General features: G+C 42.3%; 1 protein-coding gene across 1 annotated transcript in view; it reads left to right on the forward strand.

Annotated features, from left to right (window-relative positions):
• LOC115374602 (receptor-type tyrosine-protein phosphatase N2-like) overlaps positions 1 to 16832 on the forward strand; it is a 274717-nt gene that overhangs the window by 42500 nt on the left and 215385 nt on the right. Inside the window, exon 3 of the mRNA XM_030073582.1 lies at positions 12617 to 12730. Within this exon, the coding sequence (XP_029929442.1) occupies positions 12617 to 12730 (114 nt within the window). The remainder of the gene's footprint in view (positions 1 to 12616; positions 12731 to 16832) is intronic.

Here is a 16832-nt window from a genome sequence, read left to right on the forward strand (position 1 = left end):
TGCTAAAGAGTTAATGGACCCACATGGATGATTTTGGTGATTTTGGCTCATCACTTGATATCTGAGGTGACCAGCAGACCGATCTCCCAAAAACCCGATGCGTTTCCTTTCAAAGTGTTGCTGAGCTCTGTCTGGGCCGCCTCGTTGGGATTCGTCGGCCGTAAGAAGAGTCCCGGTCGAGTCCACTTCGCTCGCACTCTCGCCTCAGAAGTGGATTAAGACGCCTTAATGGATCTCTGGCCTCGGGGGAGCGGCGTTGGCCGGCGACCACGAGTCCATCCCTCACTGACTGCGCGCCGCAAGATCGATGGCATCTGGCATCGTTTGGCAGAGTCTGGGCCCGGAATGTAAAAAAAAAAAAAAAGCTCTCCTTCACAGGTGCCAAACACCGGCTGGCTCGCGCCCTGATCGGTTTATTAGCACCAGCATCGCTCTCGGACGATTAGCCACGCTGGCTGCTGGGCATGCATATACTCGCTGTGGGGCTATGTGTGTGTTTGTGTGTGTGTGTGTGTGTGTGTGTGTGTTGGAGGCAAGAAAGAGAGAGAAATGCATTAAGTTGATGTTGTGTATCCATGTCTTCAATATCGGCACGTCAGAGCCACTTAGTGTAATTTACAGCCAACGAGCGGTGCGGACGTTTCATTGAATTTATCGCAGAGGAAAACAACACGATGGCCGCTTTCCAGGAGGCCAACAGCATTCACAACGAAACATTACAACTTTATTTCACATAAACGTGTTTCTCTTGCGCGAAGCGAACGGTCGCTCGGCATTCCAGGCAGCTTCCTGGCAGTCCGACGTGTCTCCTTATGGTTCATCTCACACCTACAGCTGCCTCCTCCATCCTGATACTCCGAGGTCACAGACAGGATCAGTGTTTACCGTCACATGGAGCCGTCGCCCTCCGCTCAAAGCTGTTACGAGCAAACTGTGAATCTTCCGCTTTCATTTTTTTTTCTCTTTTTCTCTTTTCCGTCGTAATCGAGTTCAGTTCAGGTCAGACAAAATCCCGTTTCTGTACCTCCCGGCTATCCGGCGACATCTCCTTTTTTTTTTTTTTTTCTCTACCTGGGTGATGCTGTGTCAGCGACTTATTCATGTAAATGTAAGTGTTACATTATTCTGGAAATGTAGCTTTAACTCGGAGTGTGTGCACACGAGCTTTCACACAACTCCTCAACTCAACTTTATTTATAAAGCACTTTAAAACAACTGCAGCTGAGAACAAAGTGCTGTACATAAAAAAAAACAAAACAGAAAAACAGAGAAAAAACAAACAAAACAAATAAAAATCAAAACAGTTTAAAAACAACTATAGCTGAAAACAAGGTGCTGTACATAAAAAACATAAAAACATAAAAAACAAACAAAAAACTAATAAAAATAATAATAAAAAAAAAAAACAGTAAAAACTAATAAAATGAAAGCAAAGTCTCATGCTGGGTTGAAAGCCAATGAATAAAAGTGGGTTATAAGACTAGTTTTAAAAATGGACAGTGAAGAGGCCTGTCTAATGTGCCAAGGCAGGTCGATCCATAATTTGTGTGTGTTGAGGGTTTCAGAAGTTTCAGAAGTTTCATGAACCTCAGGTCCTGGAAACCACATAAAAGTCCCCAATTTCAAAAATACCCGGACATCATTAAGAAAGGTCTTTTTTTTCCATTCCCAAAACCTCCTCTTGTTTTTTTTTTCATTTTCTGGTTTGCATCAGACAACGGTTAATTGGACCGACGCCGCCAAGAGCAGCATCTGGTCAGCGCCGCCGGCCGGCCGGACCCTGCACCTCTGAAAACGGCCCTGTAAATCCTCATTCTGCTCTAATCTGAACCATAAATCATAACGAAGACACGTCTGGCTCTGAATCACGGCGCGTAGGTACAGAGCCGGGATAAATGGAGGAGACTTAGATATGCATGAGTATAATTACGAGGAATAATTCAAGATGCTCTCCCCCGGAGATACGGAGGTGGTTCAGATCGGACGAGAGCGGAGCCGGGGAGGAAAAGGAGCGCGGCGCTGCAGCTCACCGATGGGCTCTCTCGGCCTCGCCGTCCCTTTGTCTCTGTTAGAGCTGCTTAAAGGAGCCGCACGTGGCATCAATTAATCATTACCGCATTCATTCTGAGACAATGGCGTAATCATTGCAAACAAACGAGACAATCGCCGAGACGAGCGGTGGCTTCCAAAGACCCCGGCGCTGTGTTTTCGCTGCTTTACAGGAAGGGGGCGCTGTTGTTCCAGGGCAAGCTGAGCTGAGGCTGGCAGAAGGTGGAAAAAGCAGTAAAAATGAAGATGATTGGGTGTAGAGGGATGAATAGCAACAGGCCTTATGGGACATGTGGTCTGACAGTAATTTTGCAAAACAATATCAGTATCAGCATCACCGGTGAGACAGAGGCTGCCAGTCATATTGATCATGGTCTCGTGTTTACCATCATTTTTATGAAGTGATTTGACGTTGATCTGCTGCTGTTTAAATATGCCACCCCATCGCCTCTTTAAATAATCACACAAGACTGCAGACTGGAACACTGACTTCAGTTAGAATGTCTATTGTAGTTAAAAATATAACAGAACACAACAGAAGAGAATAGAAGAGAATAGAATGAAGGTTGGAAACTTGTCTTCAGTCTCACCTCAGACGTCAAAATAAAAGCATGTGCACAGTCGATCCGTAAGACATGAAATGTGATCATACATTTACAGTTTGTTGATGACACCAGTGGTGTGGCGTGGCTTTACCACCAGGTGGCGCAGTGGCCCCTAGCTTTCTCTGTGTAATTTTACATTGCATTGGTGCTTGGTTTTTTTTGGTTGTTTTTTTTTTTTTTTTTGTGCCCCAGATTCAGGTATTTTCAGTGTCAACCAATCAGAGGCCACCAGGAAAAGCCAAACATGTTACACACACACACCACACACACACGACACACACACACACACACGACACACACAAAAGCATACAACCTTCAGGACACAAGCAAAGATTGTAGGCGGCACTTTTTTCATGAGTCATCACACATTTCGGTAATACTGTATGATTTATATGTATTTTCTGTAAGTAAGGACTGTTAAATGACTGACGGACAGACCATCCATCTGTTTTATTGCTTTATTTATTTATTTATTTATTTATTTATTTTTTGAGAAAGGGGCTGGTAATATAAAATAAGACTTTCTTCTTCCTGACCCTTTTTGATCATGGATTGAATTGATTATGAACTATTGTTTCCATGACACGGAATAAAAAAAAAAAAAAATGAAATGAAATGTAGAGTAGAGTAGCAACTGACATGTATACACACACAGACACAAAAATAAAAATAAAATTTAAATATTGGAGTTGCAGGAGGTGCAGCGCCCCGCACGCCCCTGATGAATACTGATGAAGAACAATTGGAGGGAGGTCAGAGGTCAGAGGTCAGACACAGAGCAGCAGCCGGGAGACACTCAGGGTTTTGCTCAAGGACACTTCAGCAGGACGAATCCCCGCCAGCACAGGCGGCTTAAACCCGGGTCCTCTTACCAGCCGGGTCACCCTGTCGTTATCACCTTCGCTGTGATCCCGCCGCCCTGCACGGCTTTAATTATGACGGATAATTCAACATGTTGCTGCTGGGAGACACAGAGATGATCTGAGATGATATCGCATGAGAGCAGAGACGAGTGACGACGCTGCACCTCCGTTTCCGTGACGATGCTGCGTGTCCGTCTCCGTGACGATGCTGCGTCTCCGTCTCCGGCTCCACTGGACCTCTGCTGCCAGGTCACATGGAAGGGAGACATTTTCTCTCTCCCTCGTCTCGTTCTGCGTCTGTCACGCTCTGGCGCTCTGCTTAAATCCAATTTTCTGCAAACTTCTGAAATGTTGCAAAAAAACCCCCCAAAAAAACATGAATTAGTTGTGTTTTCATCCGCTGGTTTGAGGGAAATTAAACAGTTTGACTGATTACCAAAAAGCAAGTCAGCGGTCAGTTGTTGAGTCGTTCTTCTGTAGTTTCAGCTTTCATGCAGAGCTGCAGCGATTGAGTTTCACTGATGAATATGCTGCTTTATTAATTATTCTTGTGATTAATTTATTTATTGCTTAGTCTCGTGGGAAGAGAGCAGAACCCAAAGTGATGTCTTAGAATTGCTTCCTTAGCCAAAAAAAAAAAAAAAACACCCTCAAATTAATAACTTCATAAAGATCTGAATGGAGAAAAGTGAGATCATTTTAGCATCCAAGTGAAGCTGGAGACTTTATTTGAGCGAGGAGATGGCAGGTTTGACAGATAAACTACAGACAACAATTCAGGACGTCCAGAGACACTTGGACACTGAACTCTACGTCACCATATTTATTTGACTTTTCCTCACATAATTTCTCGAGTGGCTAAAATATTCCTGCTTCAGGCACGTATTGAAACTCTTTTGCAATATTGGGGAAATTATATTGAATTTTGCCGTCTCCATTGCCTCATAACTACCTCATAACTCACACACACACACACACACACACACACAAAAACCCTGTTCATTTCCGCCTCTGTAACACGTCCCCTTCTCATATATAACACACCATCGACTGACACCTTTATGATGCAGAAGTGATTGTGTGTATGTGTGCGTGTGCTTGTAAACATATCAGTTTTGGGCGTGCGGTGTGTGTGTGTGTGTGTGTGTGTGTGTGTGTGTAATTACAGCAGTGCAGAGCAGCCTCTGGTCATCCTTAGCTGCCTGCTAAATGGAGCTTGCAGTTTGATTGAGACGGCCACAAAGACGCCGGGGCTATTTATAGAGCTGAGGCCTGAATTATCATGGAGGGCTGTTGTTATGCAACACACACACACACACACATGGGACACACATTTACACACCAGCATACACTGCCATAGGTACACACATTCCTAATGTTTTACGATTCATAAACTCTTTGCATTTTGTCTATAAATCGTGAAACCCTGTTTTTACCTCATTGTGAATATTCACAACACCTGGCAGAGCTTGAATAGAGTTTGATGACCAAAACCCAACATTTATATTGTAGAAATTTATCTTTAGGCTACTCGCTATCTGTCATCTACGCCGTGCCTGCTGTCTTTGTATGAAAACGTCTGGATGGATGGAAAATTTAAATCTGAACGTGAGGCTGTGGGTCACGTCCATCCAGCAACTCAGTCCAATCAAGTCACTTTTTAATCCCCAGAAAAACTGCTGGTTTGATTCAGGAGAAATCTGATAGAAAGATATTTTCTACATGTGGTGATGACAATAAAAGCCATTTTAATGAAAAAAAAAAGTGCATTATAGTTTACCATCCCTTCAGAGAGGAGGAAACATGTAAAAATCTGAAACGAAAAACTAAAAATCCAACATCACCCGGCCCGTACACCTGAAGTTTCTGTCCTCTGATCTCAGGTCTCATCAGATTCAGACAGCCTGTTTTTTGTTTTGTTTTGAAGGCAATAAAGGAGTTTTTTGTTATTCTTATATTTTTATTTACTCGTTCAGTCACCTATTTTGCTGCAGATTGGATTATTCTGGAACATATGTCAACTAACATGATTAAAATCGGATTTCAGGGCTATAATATAATAATGATAGTAAGAGAAAAACAGCGATATGTTTTTGTGTATGCCCTTCAAATCTCTGTATTATTTCTATATGTATTTTGCTTTTCTTATGTGGCCTTATCTATATGATTTTGTTTTGAATGCTTTGAGGTTTGCCTTTATCAGCCGCCTTGTGAAATCTGGACACAGAGACTGAAATCAAGAAAAAAATGATGACAAAAAAAGACTCCTCCGCTCTGAGCACAGACAGGATAGTGGTCGTTGTAGGGGTTTTTGGATATTTAAAGTCAAATAAGACACTTTGAGCTTCACTTCTCTCTCTCTGCCGCCGTGGGATCAATGAAGTGTCACCGCTGAAAACTTGCTGTGGATATCGAGCGAGCCGATGAGACGTCAGGTCTGTGTTTCGGTGGATTAAAGGAGGAGCAGCGAGCGACGGCGTGGACAGCGGACGGCACGCCGCTCGGTCTCCCGCTGGTGTTTAACTTGTGCAGACGGACGTTTCCTGATGCAAACAGTCTGTGGCTCGCCGATGTTTGCTGAGTCTCATCGCAAAACCTGTAAATATTTAACGCCAGGTTTTCCAATAAAATGCACCTCATACATATCCGTGGGTTATGTAACTCAGTTCAGTTCTTTTCACACTTGCAAACAAAAAGTAGTTATATAAAAGCAATGCACCGGTTTGCTGCTGCCTCCCAACTGAATAGAGGAATGATGGTTCAAAAAAATGCATATGTATTTTTTTTTTTTTTTTAGAAAAGCCATAAAACATTGTGTAACCGGAAAATTGCAGGTATGTAGGATGGATTTCCGATAGCGATGATATCATTTGCATTTCGTTGCGTAACTCGCTGATCCCGTCGCCTTCTCCAGCTTCAGTGGCTCCCGCCGCCCCGACCGTCTGGTGAAGAAGAGTTTCTATTCCTGCCGAGGTGGTGGGTGAAACACCAGCGCATCACGAAACACACGACACACCAAGGAGAGACGGCCTGTTCTCTCAGCGGCAGAAATAATGGACTCTCACCAGGTGTTGCAAGCACAAACGAGCATTAAACTAAGAATGAAATAAACTGATGATGAGTCTGTGTGTGTGTGTGTCCTCTTCTCAAAGCGTCACTCGGAGATGATGCGGCGTGTGTGTGTGTGTGTTTTGGCGTGGCAGAGTGGCTGCTGGTCCGCTGAACGGAGAGATAAGGTCGACTGAAGATGAGCCTTCACTGATAAAAGCCTCAGCATCGATGCGAGCGCTTATCGCTGCCGTCAAAACAGCGAGGCGTTTCAACACAGGCCTTCGTCTGCAGCGGTGCTCATGAGGGAAAAGTCCCACGTCTTGCATTAATCCTGCTCCCCGTCTGCTGCAGGTATTTACTTTGGTTTCATGTTAAATGACTCAATAGCGGCTTCGCGGTTTGTCACCGATCTGCCTGCAACCAGCGAACACGGAGATCCAGCGGAGAGTTTGGCTGCGCCAGTGAAGAATGTGACAAAGTAGATTAATTTTCAGAAAGCAGCTCACTGGGACAGTCATTTGTCTCGTCTTCAGCTCCAGTCTCCACCTCGAGACATCCTCACCTGCTTCCAGATTTACGGAGCAGCCGATACGAATTTCCCACCAAGAAACGCCACGTGAACGCTCTCCTACATCAGCGGCGTCAGGGTTAGGGTTAAGGTTGGCTCTCAGGGTCCGGACCAAGACCCACGACGAGGCCCACTGGAGGATCGGAGGGGGGCAGAGAGCGGAGGATATTTTTTTTTTTTTACAAGAAAACCTAAAACACACCTTTTTAGTCTGGCTTTTATCCAATATGTTTTATTTCAACTTTCAATTTTACTGCCATTTCCTGCTCCTCATTTTTGCATGTTGTTAGGGCCCAAGCAGTAAAGCCATGAGGAAACAGGAGCTGGAAATGAAAAAACTGGGTTTTATTGACAGGAAAAAAATGTAAACTTATTATAAACCTGGTCGTTTAACCAGGGATTAATGACAAACTCAGGGCAGGTGAGGAGCTGGGAGAAGACTAACCAGACTCAGGTGAAAACACTGATTGGAACAGGAAAACAGAAAAACAAGAGTCCAACCAAACGGCCAAAAGCACTAGAAATACAAAACCATGACAGAACCAAGGATTTAAGTGCCAGGCTTATGAAACAGGTCAACAAAATAAAAGTAAACTCCAGCAGCTAAACCAGAGGCCTGTACCATAAAGCTGGATTTGGGCTTAGCGAGGTAACTTCAGGGTTAACCCTGGGTTTTCTGTACCATGAAGGTGGTTTACTTTTTATCGGGGTATGTTGCCGTGGTAACATACGCTGAACACCTAACCTGCTCCGGAGCAGGTTAAGTTCAGGATAAGAGCTCAGCAGGTAGAAAAGCCCCACCCACCGACCAATCAGCTCTCTTGGAAAATGGCCTGCCCATTTGATGAGACAGCGTGAAGCAGTAAAGCCTTGTACATGTTGGAGGCTATATAACCTACATCTGAAATAATAAGGCTCAAATCACATGCCATAACGACAAATTTCATAAACACATACATTTAGGGAACACACAAATGTTACTGTAGTGAGATCTACTCGTGCCGTCATGGTGGGGAAGTAATATTAGCTATAATCGCACTAATTTACGTATTGACACAGTCGGCGATTTTTTGCCAGCATTCCTTGCGGCTTCAGCTGTGTTGCTTTTTGCCTGGATTATTGATTTATATTCCTTGTATTTATTAATGATTATTGTCTGCTCCGTCGTTGTAAAGTATGCGGCTCGGGTAGATTTTTCCATGTCTGTGATTGGTCGTATGCAGCAAACACCGCCCTTTTTTTGTGAGTGTGCACAGATCTAGATTGGAAAAGCCTGGGTTGAATTAGCGAGTTGATAACCGGCTTTATGGTACCGAAAATCCGGAGTGCGGATGTCTGGTTAAGTGAAGCCAGATAAGTAAGAGAAAGCCCGACTATGTTAATCCAGCTGCATGGTACAGGCCTCTGTTGTTAACTGAACAAACCGACCTAATTATAAAAACCTGTGCAGGTAACAAACTAACAAAACTAAACCAGCGTGGTGAGAAAATGTGAATTATGGCGCAGTGCTGCCCTGTGTGGCCGCAGCCATCACATTTATATGATGCTATACTTTATTTTATTCATTTAGATGTTATTTATTTATTTATTTATTCTGTTTAAACTGATGCTCTTTTTTTTTAAACTCTTTATGCTCAGCACTCGGAGTTGACTCGGAGTACATTTGATGTGACGGCTCTTTAAAGCAGAGCTCAGCAGACAGAGAGAGAGGTATATCGTATATAATCAAGACATAAATAAACCACAAGGACAAATTAAAGAGACGTGAAGTGAAACGGTTTGTGCTGGAAGTAACTAATTACATTTACTCACGTTACTGTAACTGAGTAGCTTTTTGTGTAGTACTTGTACGTTTTTGGATCTTTTTTTTAGTGAGTGATTTTACTTTTATCTCAGTACATTTTTTGCTTGAGTTTTGTCCGTCACTACATTTTAAATCAGATCCATTACAGAGAAAAAAATTATCAGTGACAGATTGTGGAATTTTCACAATAAAAGCTCAGCCAGCAAAGATGGGAAGAAGAATCTGCTTTGAAAGCTTTGTTGGTTCTACTTTTTGTCATTTTCCAAATTTCACAGCAAAAGCTGCATGATGAAACACTGCAGCGAGGACCATTTAGACTTCCAAAAAATGTTAAATAAGTGCGGAAAAATATCAGTGAGTTTGCCTTATGATGAGAATCTACAGGGTCCTCGCTTCAGTTGAGTGTAATGCGCCTTTAACCTCATAAAATCCAAACTCTCCCAGTTGGGGGATTTTGGGGTACCCCAACATTGAGTTCATAAAACACTGCCCTAATTATGCAGAAATACAGTTATACTGCAAATTAAACAGGAGAAACTCTGCTACAAGCACATGTAAGTCATTTTTACACACAACAAACACCTAGCATATTAAAAATCAAGCTTCAGCTGCTGGGTCGTGGTGGGCATCCGGTTAAAAGCATGTAGTGTGCAGCGTGTTCTCTCCTCCTTTTCTAACTGCATGGAAAAGATCCCAGCTAACACAGTTACTGTTTGGAAAAAGGAGCTCAGTCACTTTTACTGCCAGGACATTTGACATGAGACACTTTGGACTTTTACTGCAGGACATTTTTACTGCACTACTTCTACTTCTACTGCAGTCACATACCAGCAGAGGAACAGTACTTCTACTTCTACTGCAGTCACATACCAGCAGAGGAACAGTACTTCTACTTGTACTTGCAGTACTGTGTCAGCTGTTTAGCGGCTGTTTGCCCGAGGTCTGATGCGTCGCCTGAAAGCAGCGTGTTGCCACCATGCAGGGTCTCTCTCTCTCTCTCTCTCTCTGTCTCGTAGCTTTGGCAGCTGAAAACAGAGAGAAACTTGACTTTTCCAAACACTTCCTCTCGGGGACGGAGCCCAAATGAAGCAGAGGTTGAGCCTGAATGCAGGGAAAAGTGGAAGCAATGCAACCACAATAACCAGTACAGGAATTTGGAAATGATATCGATACCCGAGGGGAAACTGGAGTCAGCTGCAGTTGCTCAAATGTGCATTCGAAAGTTGTAAAAAAAAAAAAAAAAAGAGGATTTAACGAAGGCCTTCTTGTACGTTTAACATCTGAATTCATTAAAAAGCATAATCAGTGCACACACAAACACTTAGAAAGGAGTTCATAATGTGAGATTTTAGCCCCATGTGTCAGAGAGAGAAAAACAAACAAACAAACAAACAAACATTACTGAGTCATGACTCAGAGCACACTGCTGGCACTTGTGTGTTCTTACTTTTTGGGTGTCGCCGTGAGATATTTCCATTTCGATCTGCTCTTTGACTCATCGTTTAGACTCTTTTCCACACCCACGGCCTCTTTTCCTACCAAAACAAGACGACCCCCCGCCGGCCTTTTAATGCCGCGCGCTCTCACACCGTCCCACCGTGGGGCGCCGCCGCGAGGGAAGCGTGACTGCAGGAAAAGTCACACTCGGTGTTATGAGATCTGTGTGTTTAGCGATGACAAAGATGAAGTGTCCTGAGAGCAAAAAGTTGGATCTAACAGTGTTTGGAGTTGGAAAGTGTGTGTGTGTGTGTGTGTGTGTGTGTGTGTGTGTGTGTGTGTGTGTGTGTGTGTGTGTGTGTGTGTGTTTGTGTGTTTGTTACAGGCTTAGATGTTGGATTATGTTTTATTTTATTCATTTATTTTTTCAAACTGTACCTGCAGGCAAACAGCAGCATAAAGTGACAAACCAAATAATGTGCATCACCTGCAACAGCATCGCAGGCGAATCAGAGCTTGAGCTCAGAGCTCCGCACACGTGCACGCGCATGACGTGCACTCGCATGACGTGCACGCCCCCTGTCCAGAGTGAACCGCAGATTCGATAACGTGGCGCCCGCCTCGTCTGATTGCGTTACGTCCGTTTCACCGGCAGATGAGACTCGTGTGTTTATCCGGAGTCTGTTCAGAGTCTGTTCAGAGTCTGTGTGTTTGTACAAAATAAAAGACACGAGAGGAAGTTTTCTTTTACTTTTAACTAAAGAGAAATACAGATGAAAAAAATACCAGAGACCACCGGACACAAAGAAACAATGTCTCGGCTTGTTTTGTTCCAAATATGCCGAACTAAAGAATCAGAATAATTTCATTTCCATTCCCATCGCCTCTTCACAGTCCAATCCCTGTAGATCCACAGGCTTCGTTCACACTGCCAGCTCAAATCCAGTTTTTGGAACATGCAGGTCACGTCCAGATTGATTTTACTACAGGTAATATAATATTAGCTAAGAATAGACTCTATATTTCTCTATATTTTGATATATTAATAATAGCCCATAATATTGATGTTAATTACACAGATTGTATATTTTTCTATATTTTAATACATTAATAATATAATATTGATGATAATTACTAGAGTATAATACAATATATATGTAATATATAGGAACTCAAGGGTTAGGATCATATAAGTTTTTAACTTCTTCCTACTCCCTTTTGAACATGTGCTGGCCATCTAGGAAATAACATTGAATTTATCTATTTTATTTTATTTTATTTTTTTACTTTTTTCTTCTACTATTACCCTGTTGTTGTATTGTCTGTTGTCCTTTATACAACATGTTCAAAATAAAATAAACTAAATAAAAATAAATAAATAAAAAAAATACATTTTTAGAAAGTCTGGACAGCAAAAAACAGATGAAATATGATTTTTTTGCAAATTAGACCTAAACTACATTTTGGAGGTTTTGGACATGCCCGCTGGCTTTCTGGGTGGGGGGATGGTGCGTTTGGAAAGCTGCATCATAGTGTACGTTGTTACTGACGCCTGTGTCGTTACCGTAGCGACCTGTGCAGATCGGTCGACGAGGTCTGGACCCACAAATCTGATGTGATCACTTGCAAATGAGCCGTGCGGACAGGACGGTCTGTCTCCAGGATCTGAGCGGAGAAACAAATCTGATTTGCCTGCAGACGGAGCCAGGACCAAGATATATATATATATATATATAAAAAAAAAAAAAAAAGTTGTTGTTTTTCTGGATTTTGTCATGAAATGGGAAATAAACTCTGTGCTTTTACTAAAGTTTGCTGCATGAGTCATTTATATGAGTCCTCCACCACAACAGCTGACAGAGGAGAGCAGCCTCAAAGGACCAGAATGCATCTCTGCAGCAGGATGTGCAGCTTTGAGCGAGGGATGGGACTCTCGTCTCCCCTTTGCGTTGCTCCCACCGTCGCTCTCTTCACCCGCAGCGTCCGAATAGCACACGTTCACTACCCCTCCCTCTTGTGGCCGGTGAAAGGCCTTCTGGGAAATGTAGGAAATCACTAAGTGAGGTGGAAGTAGACGAATCAGTTTGCGGGAGATAAAAAAATCACAGCACTTCATCACAAAATAAAAGGGTAAGAGTGAGTTTGACACTGTAGTAAAAGTGTATTTGTGTGTGTGTGTGTGTGTGTGTGTGTGTGTGTGTGTGTGTGTGTGTGTGTGTGTGTGTATGTCTTCACGCAGATGGTATGTTTGGGAGGTGTCACTCGGTTCCGGTGAAGGAGGTGTACACCTACGACGTTTCCCCATCTGTGGTGCAACGCTTCAGGATGCTGCTGGAGAAGCTGTCCAACAGAGGTACACACACACACACACACACACACTCACACACACACACACACACACACACGCACACAAAATTATGCACACACATACATAAATTCACACATTCACACATACATACACTTATATATTACTCCAATCGCCTTCCCACACACACTTCTGCTGGCGTCACACTGTGAGTCACACACACACGCACGCACACACACACACACACACACACACACTCACGAGCCACCTCCATGACTCTCCGGGGACCCCGCATGGCAGCTGTGTTACTGTAGGTCTGTGTGCTATTTTGGGTGTGTGTGTGTGTGAGTCAGAGCTTTACAGAGTTTTGAATTTCCGGATTTAATCCGACAAACTGAAGCAGGTTATCATTCATCTGTGTTTTTATTTATTCCATAATCCTGTTTGTGCTCCTGAGATGGACTCCTGTAATCGTTTAATTGATTAATCGATCAGTTTGAGCCACAGAAAATCAGCGGATCGCAGCTTATTTTGATATCACACTGCTCCTTTAACTAATTTATCGATAAAAATGATCGTCAGCTTCGGTAAGATCTGTACGACGCTGAGATTGTCTTCCTTTTCTACATTTATATCTTTACAAAAATGAATATATTACGTCACTTTAGACTCTGATCACTTCCCATCAGACTTTGTTATTATCTCTGTCACTTTATGTACAAAATTATTCATCGATTAGTCGAAAAGTAACCGATAAAACTGACCGATAGTGGAAATAATCGTCACTTTTAGCTCAGCAGGAAAGTGTGAAATGTGGCCGACATCAGCTGACGGTAAAGAACCATAACAACCAATCAGTTCTAATCAAACATTAAATCTCCATTTTGAGGTTTTTTGCGAATGCTTTAATATCTCAGCTCGCGGCATCGTGCATAAATCACGTTATTTCTTGCAAAATCTGAAAAGTTTGCAGGTTTTCTTGGCAGTCGGGTGGAAACAGAGCAACAGAGGAGAATCGGTTTCAGTCCTTTATTTCTTTGTTTTTGTCTTCAGATGAAAGCACGAAATATTACCAATATCAATATCAATAGACTTTAAAATCAACAACAACTGGTCAGTTTTTGGCTCGGACGTTGGTTTATCAGCTTCAACGCAGCTGGAAGTTATTAAGTTATTTTTTCTGCCGTTTGTAAAGTTTGTGTGACTTTGTTTTTTTGATGATTGGATGGAAACGGAGCCGCCAGAGCCTCGGATGTTTCTGATTGGCTCACATGCAGATCTCTCTCGCCTCAGTGGAGGAGCTAACTGGGAAAACTGGAGTCCGGAGGCGTTTTGTTTCTTTTTTCTTTTTTTTTTTTTTTCTCACTTAGAGCCAAATGTGAGTCAGGGCTGCGCTTCCTGCCCCCTCACGTCTCCATGACGTCAGAGGCAGCAGCAGTGATTCTCTCCCGCTCAGGAGGAGTTTGATAGCGTCTGGTGTAATCCTCCGTGTTCGGGGATTGAAAGCTTTATCTGCCGCTCCCTCGCCGCAGCCGCCGTGTCGGAGGAAACAAACACCTGCAGCTTCTCATGCCAGACAGAAGCCTCACACACAGACTGAGCCGGGCTGCAGCGGCTTGGCTCACACACCCATCTGCAGGAAAACAGAAAAAAAAACAGAAAAAACCCTGCAAACTAGAAAAATCAGCAACTCCCGGTAGTCACTTATGGAAACTTTTTATTTTTATTTTATTATTTTTATTATTTTATTATTATTTTATTATTTTTAATTTAAATTTTTAAAATTTTATTATTATTTTATTATTTTAATTAGTATTATTTTTTAATTTAATTTTTTTTTTTTTTTTATGGAAAATAAAACCAACACAAATAATCTGACAGGCTCATGTACAATGTACAGCATTTTAACATATCGCAAAGTTTTGTTTTTACTTTTTATTTTTGTCTTTAGATGAGATAACATTAATATGGAAACAGTTTGCCTGATACATCTCAGCCAAAAACAAACAGCTTTGGTTTGATTTGCCATTAAAAGTTTCCATATATATATGTATATAGATATATATATGGAAACTTTTAATGGCAAGTTGACACTGGAGGCCGCCTGAGCTGCAGCAACCTACTGTTGCATGTATGAGGCAAATGACAAAATCAAGAGGAAATAGAGAGGAAATATGAAATAGTTTATTCAGAAATCAATTATATTGTCAGAGAAGCGTTGATTTAAATGCTTGTTTCCCATGAACGAGCCTGTTTTTAGCCGTGAATCAGCTCTGAGAAGGTGAACTCGTGCAAAAGTTTTACAAAATCAGACGACGGTCACACTGCGTCCGGGTGTTTTCACCTCACTGCCTCTGTGCTCGCTGATTTTTCTTTCATTTCTTCACTTTCTGCACCAGCGGCTGTGACTGGCTGTGAGTGAAAGCGCTGCAAAGTAGTTTTAAGCTGTAAAAGTTGCAAAGTAAAAGGATGAAAATGGGAATTTTGAAGTCAACAGTGTCACACAGTCTTGGGTTGTTACTGTGTTGGAGCATTTCCATGAGCCAGCTCCTGAACACACTCCCTCCTGGTGTGTTAGAGCGGTGGACAGGCAGGGAAACACCTCCTGCTGTATTCCTCTAAAGGAAAGCTGCCGACGTTCCCGGACACTTCATCCACTTCCCTGACGTTCCCTGCCTGGAGTTTCACGTCTGAAAACAAATGGCGGCAGCGTCCCAGGAGCCCCTCTGGTTGTTGATAAGCTGCAGTAACCTTCCCCGACCACCAGAGGGAGACAGAGACCTGCACACCGTTGACTCGCAGCCGCCCAGCATTTCATCCACTTTCATCATGCAGCTCAGCTTTGAATGACAGCACTTCATTTCCCCCAGACACACACACACACACACACACACACACACACACACAAAGAAAAAGCTTTTGCTCTGCAGAGTTCAGCTTTACCCACCAGGAGCTCCTCGCCTCCTTTAACCTTTGAGGAAATCGCCGTGGAAACACACACATCACTTCCTGTCTGGTGAGGAGCTGAGGCGACACGTGAACCTGTGTGTGTGTGTGTGTGTGTGTGTGTGTGTGTGTGTGGTATTCTGACTCTGTAAAAACATTTTTCCCAGGCTTCACTTCTTCCACGACATGTCCTCCGTTTATCAAGGAAACCATCTCCAGACTGGTGTGTTTAAAAAAAGAAAAAAAAAAAAACTTCCTTCAATTTGCATATAATTATCAGTTTCATAATTACTCCTCAGACGCCCGCCTCTTGAACCTCCTAATCTCAGTTTTTTTTTCTAAGGGTCCATATGAGATTATCTGCCTGTACACGTCTTGATTTTGTCCCCACAGCAGTTTAACACATCCTGAAATCACTTCTCCAATAACCGATTATTAAATTTCATATGAAGTGTCAAATTAAATCGAGTCCAACCGATATTGTGCTTTGCCAGCTTTTCGTGTTTTTTTTTTTTTTTTATAATTCTGCTTATTTTCTTTTATCTGTCTTGTCTTATGGAAACTCTGCACCAAATCACAGGATGGGATTTGTGCTTACCTGTGTGTATTATCAGTGTGTGTGTGTGTGTGTGTGTGTATCTTTTATTTCGCTTTGACTTCTCGTTTTCAGTGTCAGTTAATTCATTTTTAAATGTTTGGTTGTTTCGTTTAGTTATTATTTCTTGAGGATGCTCTGTTTTGGTTTAGTTTTGTTACGGTCAGTGTTTAGTTTTAGTCTTTTGTTTTTTGGAAACATGAGGTTTTTGTCAGGGGTGAGATGCAAAGTGGTCAGAAAAAGTTTGTTGGGTAATAAAAACTCCACAAACTCATCATACAGTTTGAAAGTGAGGACAGGAGAACAACCAAAGACTAAAACTGAAGACATTTTCTCTACAGTTTTAGTTTATTTGTTTATTTGTTTTCTAAACACACAGTCCAGTTTCACTTACTGTTTCTTTTTTAATTTTTATTTCAGGTAACGAAAATATTTTTTCACATCTAGTTTTCATTATTTCGTGAGTTTTCATGAACAATAACATCCTTGGTTTTTAAGCAGTTCTTCCTCACATTTCCCTGCTAATTTTATTATAAAGTTTTATTTTATGTATAAATAAACAAAACCAAACCAACCAATCAGATCTTCTGTTGTTCACCTCCCCTCACA

This window comes from Myripristis murdjan, chromosome 17, assembly GCF_902150065.1.
Source record: "Myripristis murdjan chromosome 17, fMyrMur1.1, whole genome shotgun sequence".
NCBI classification, from domain to species: Eukaryota; Metazoa; Chordata; class Actinopteri; order Holocentriformes; family Holocentridae; genus Myripristis; species Myripristis murdjan.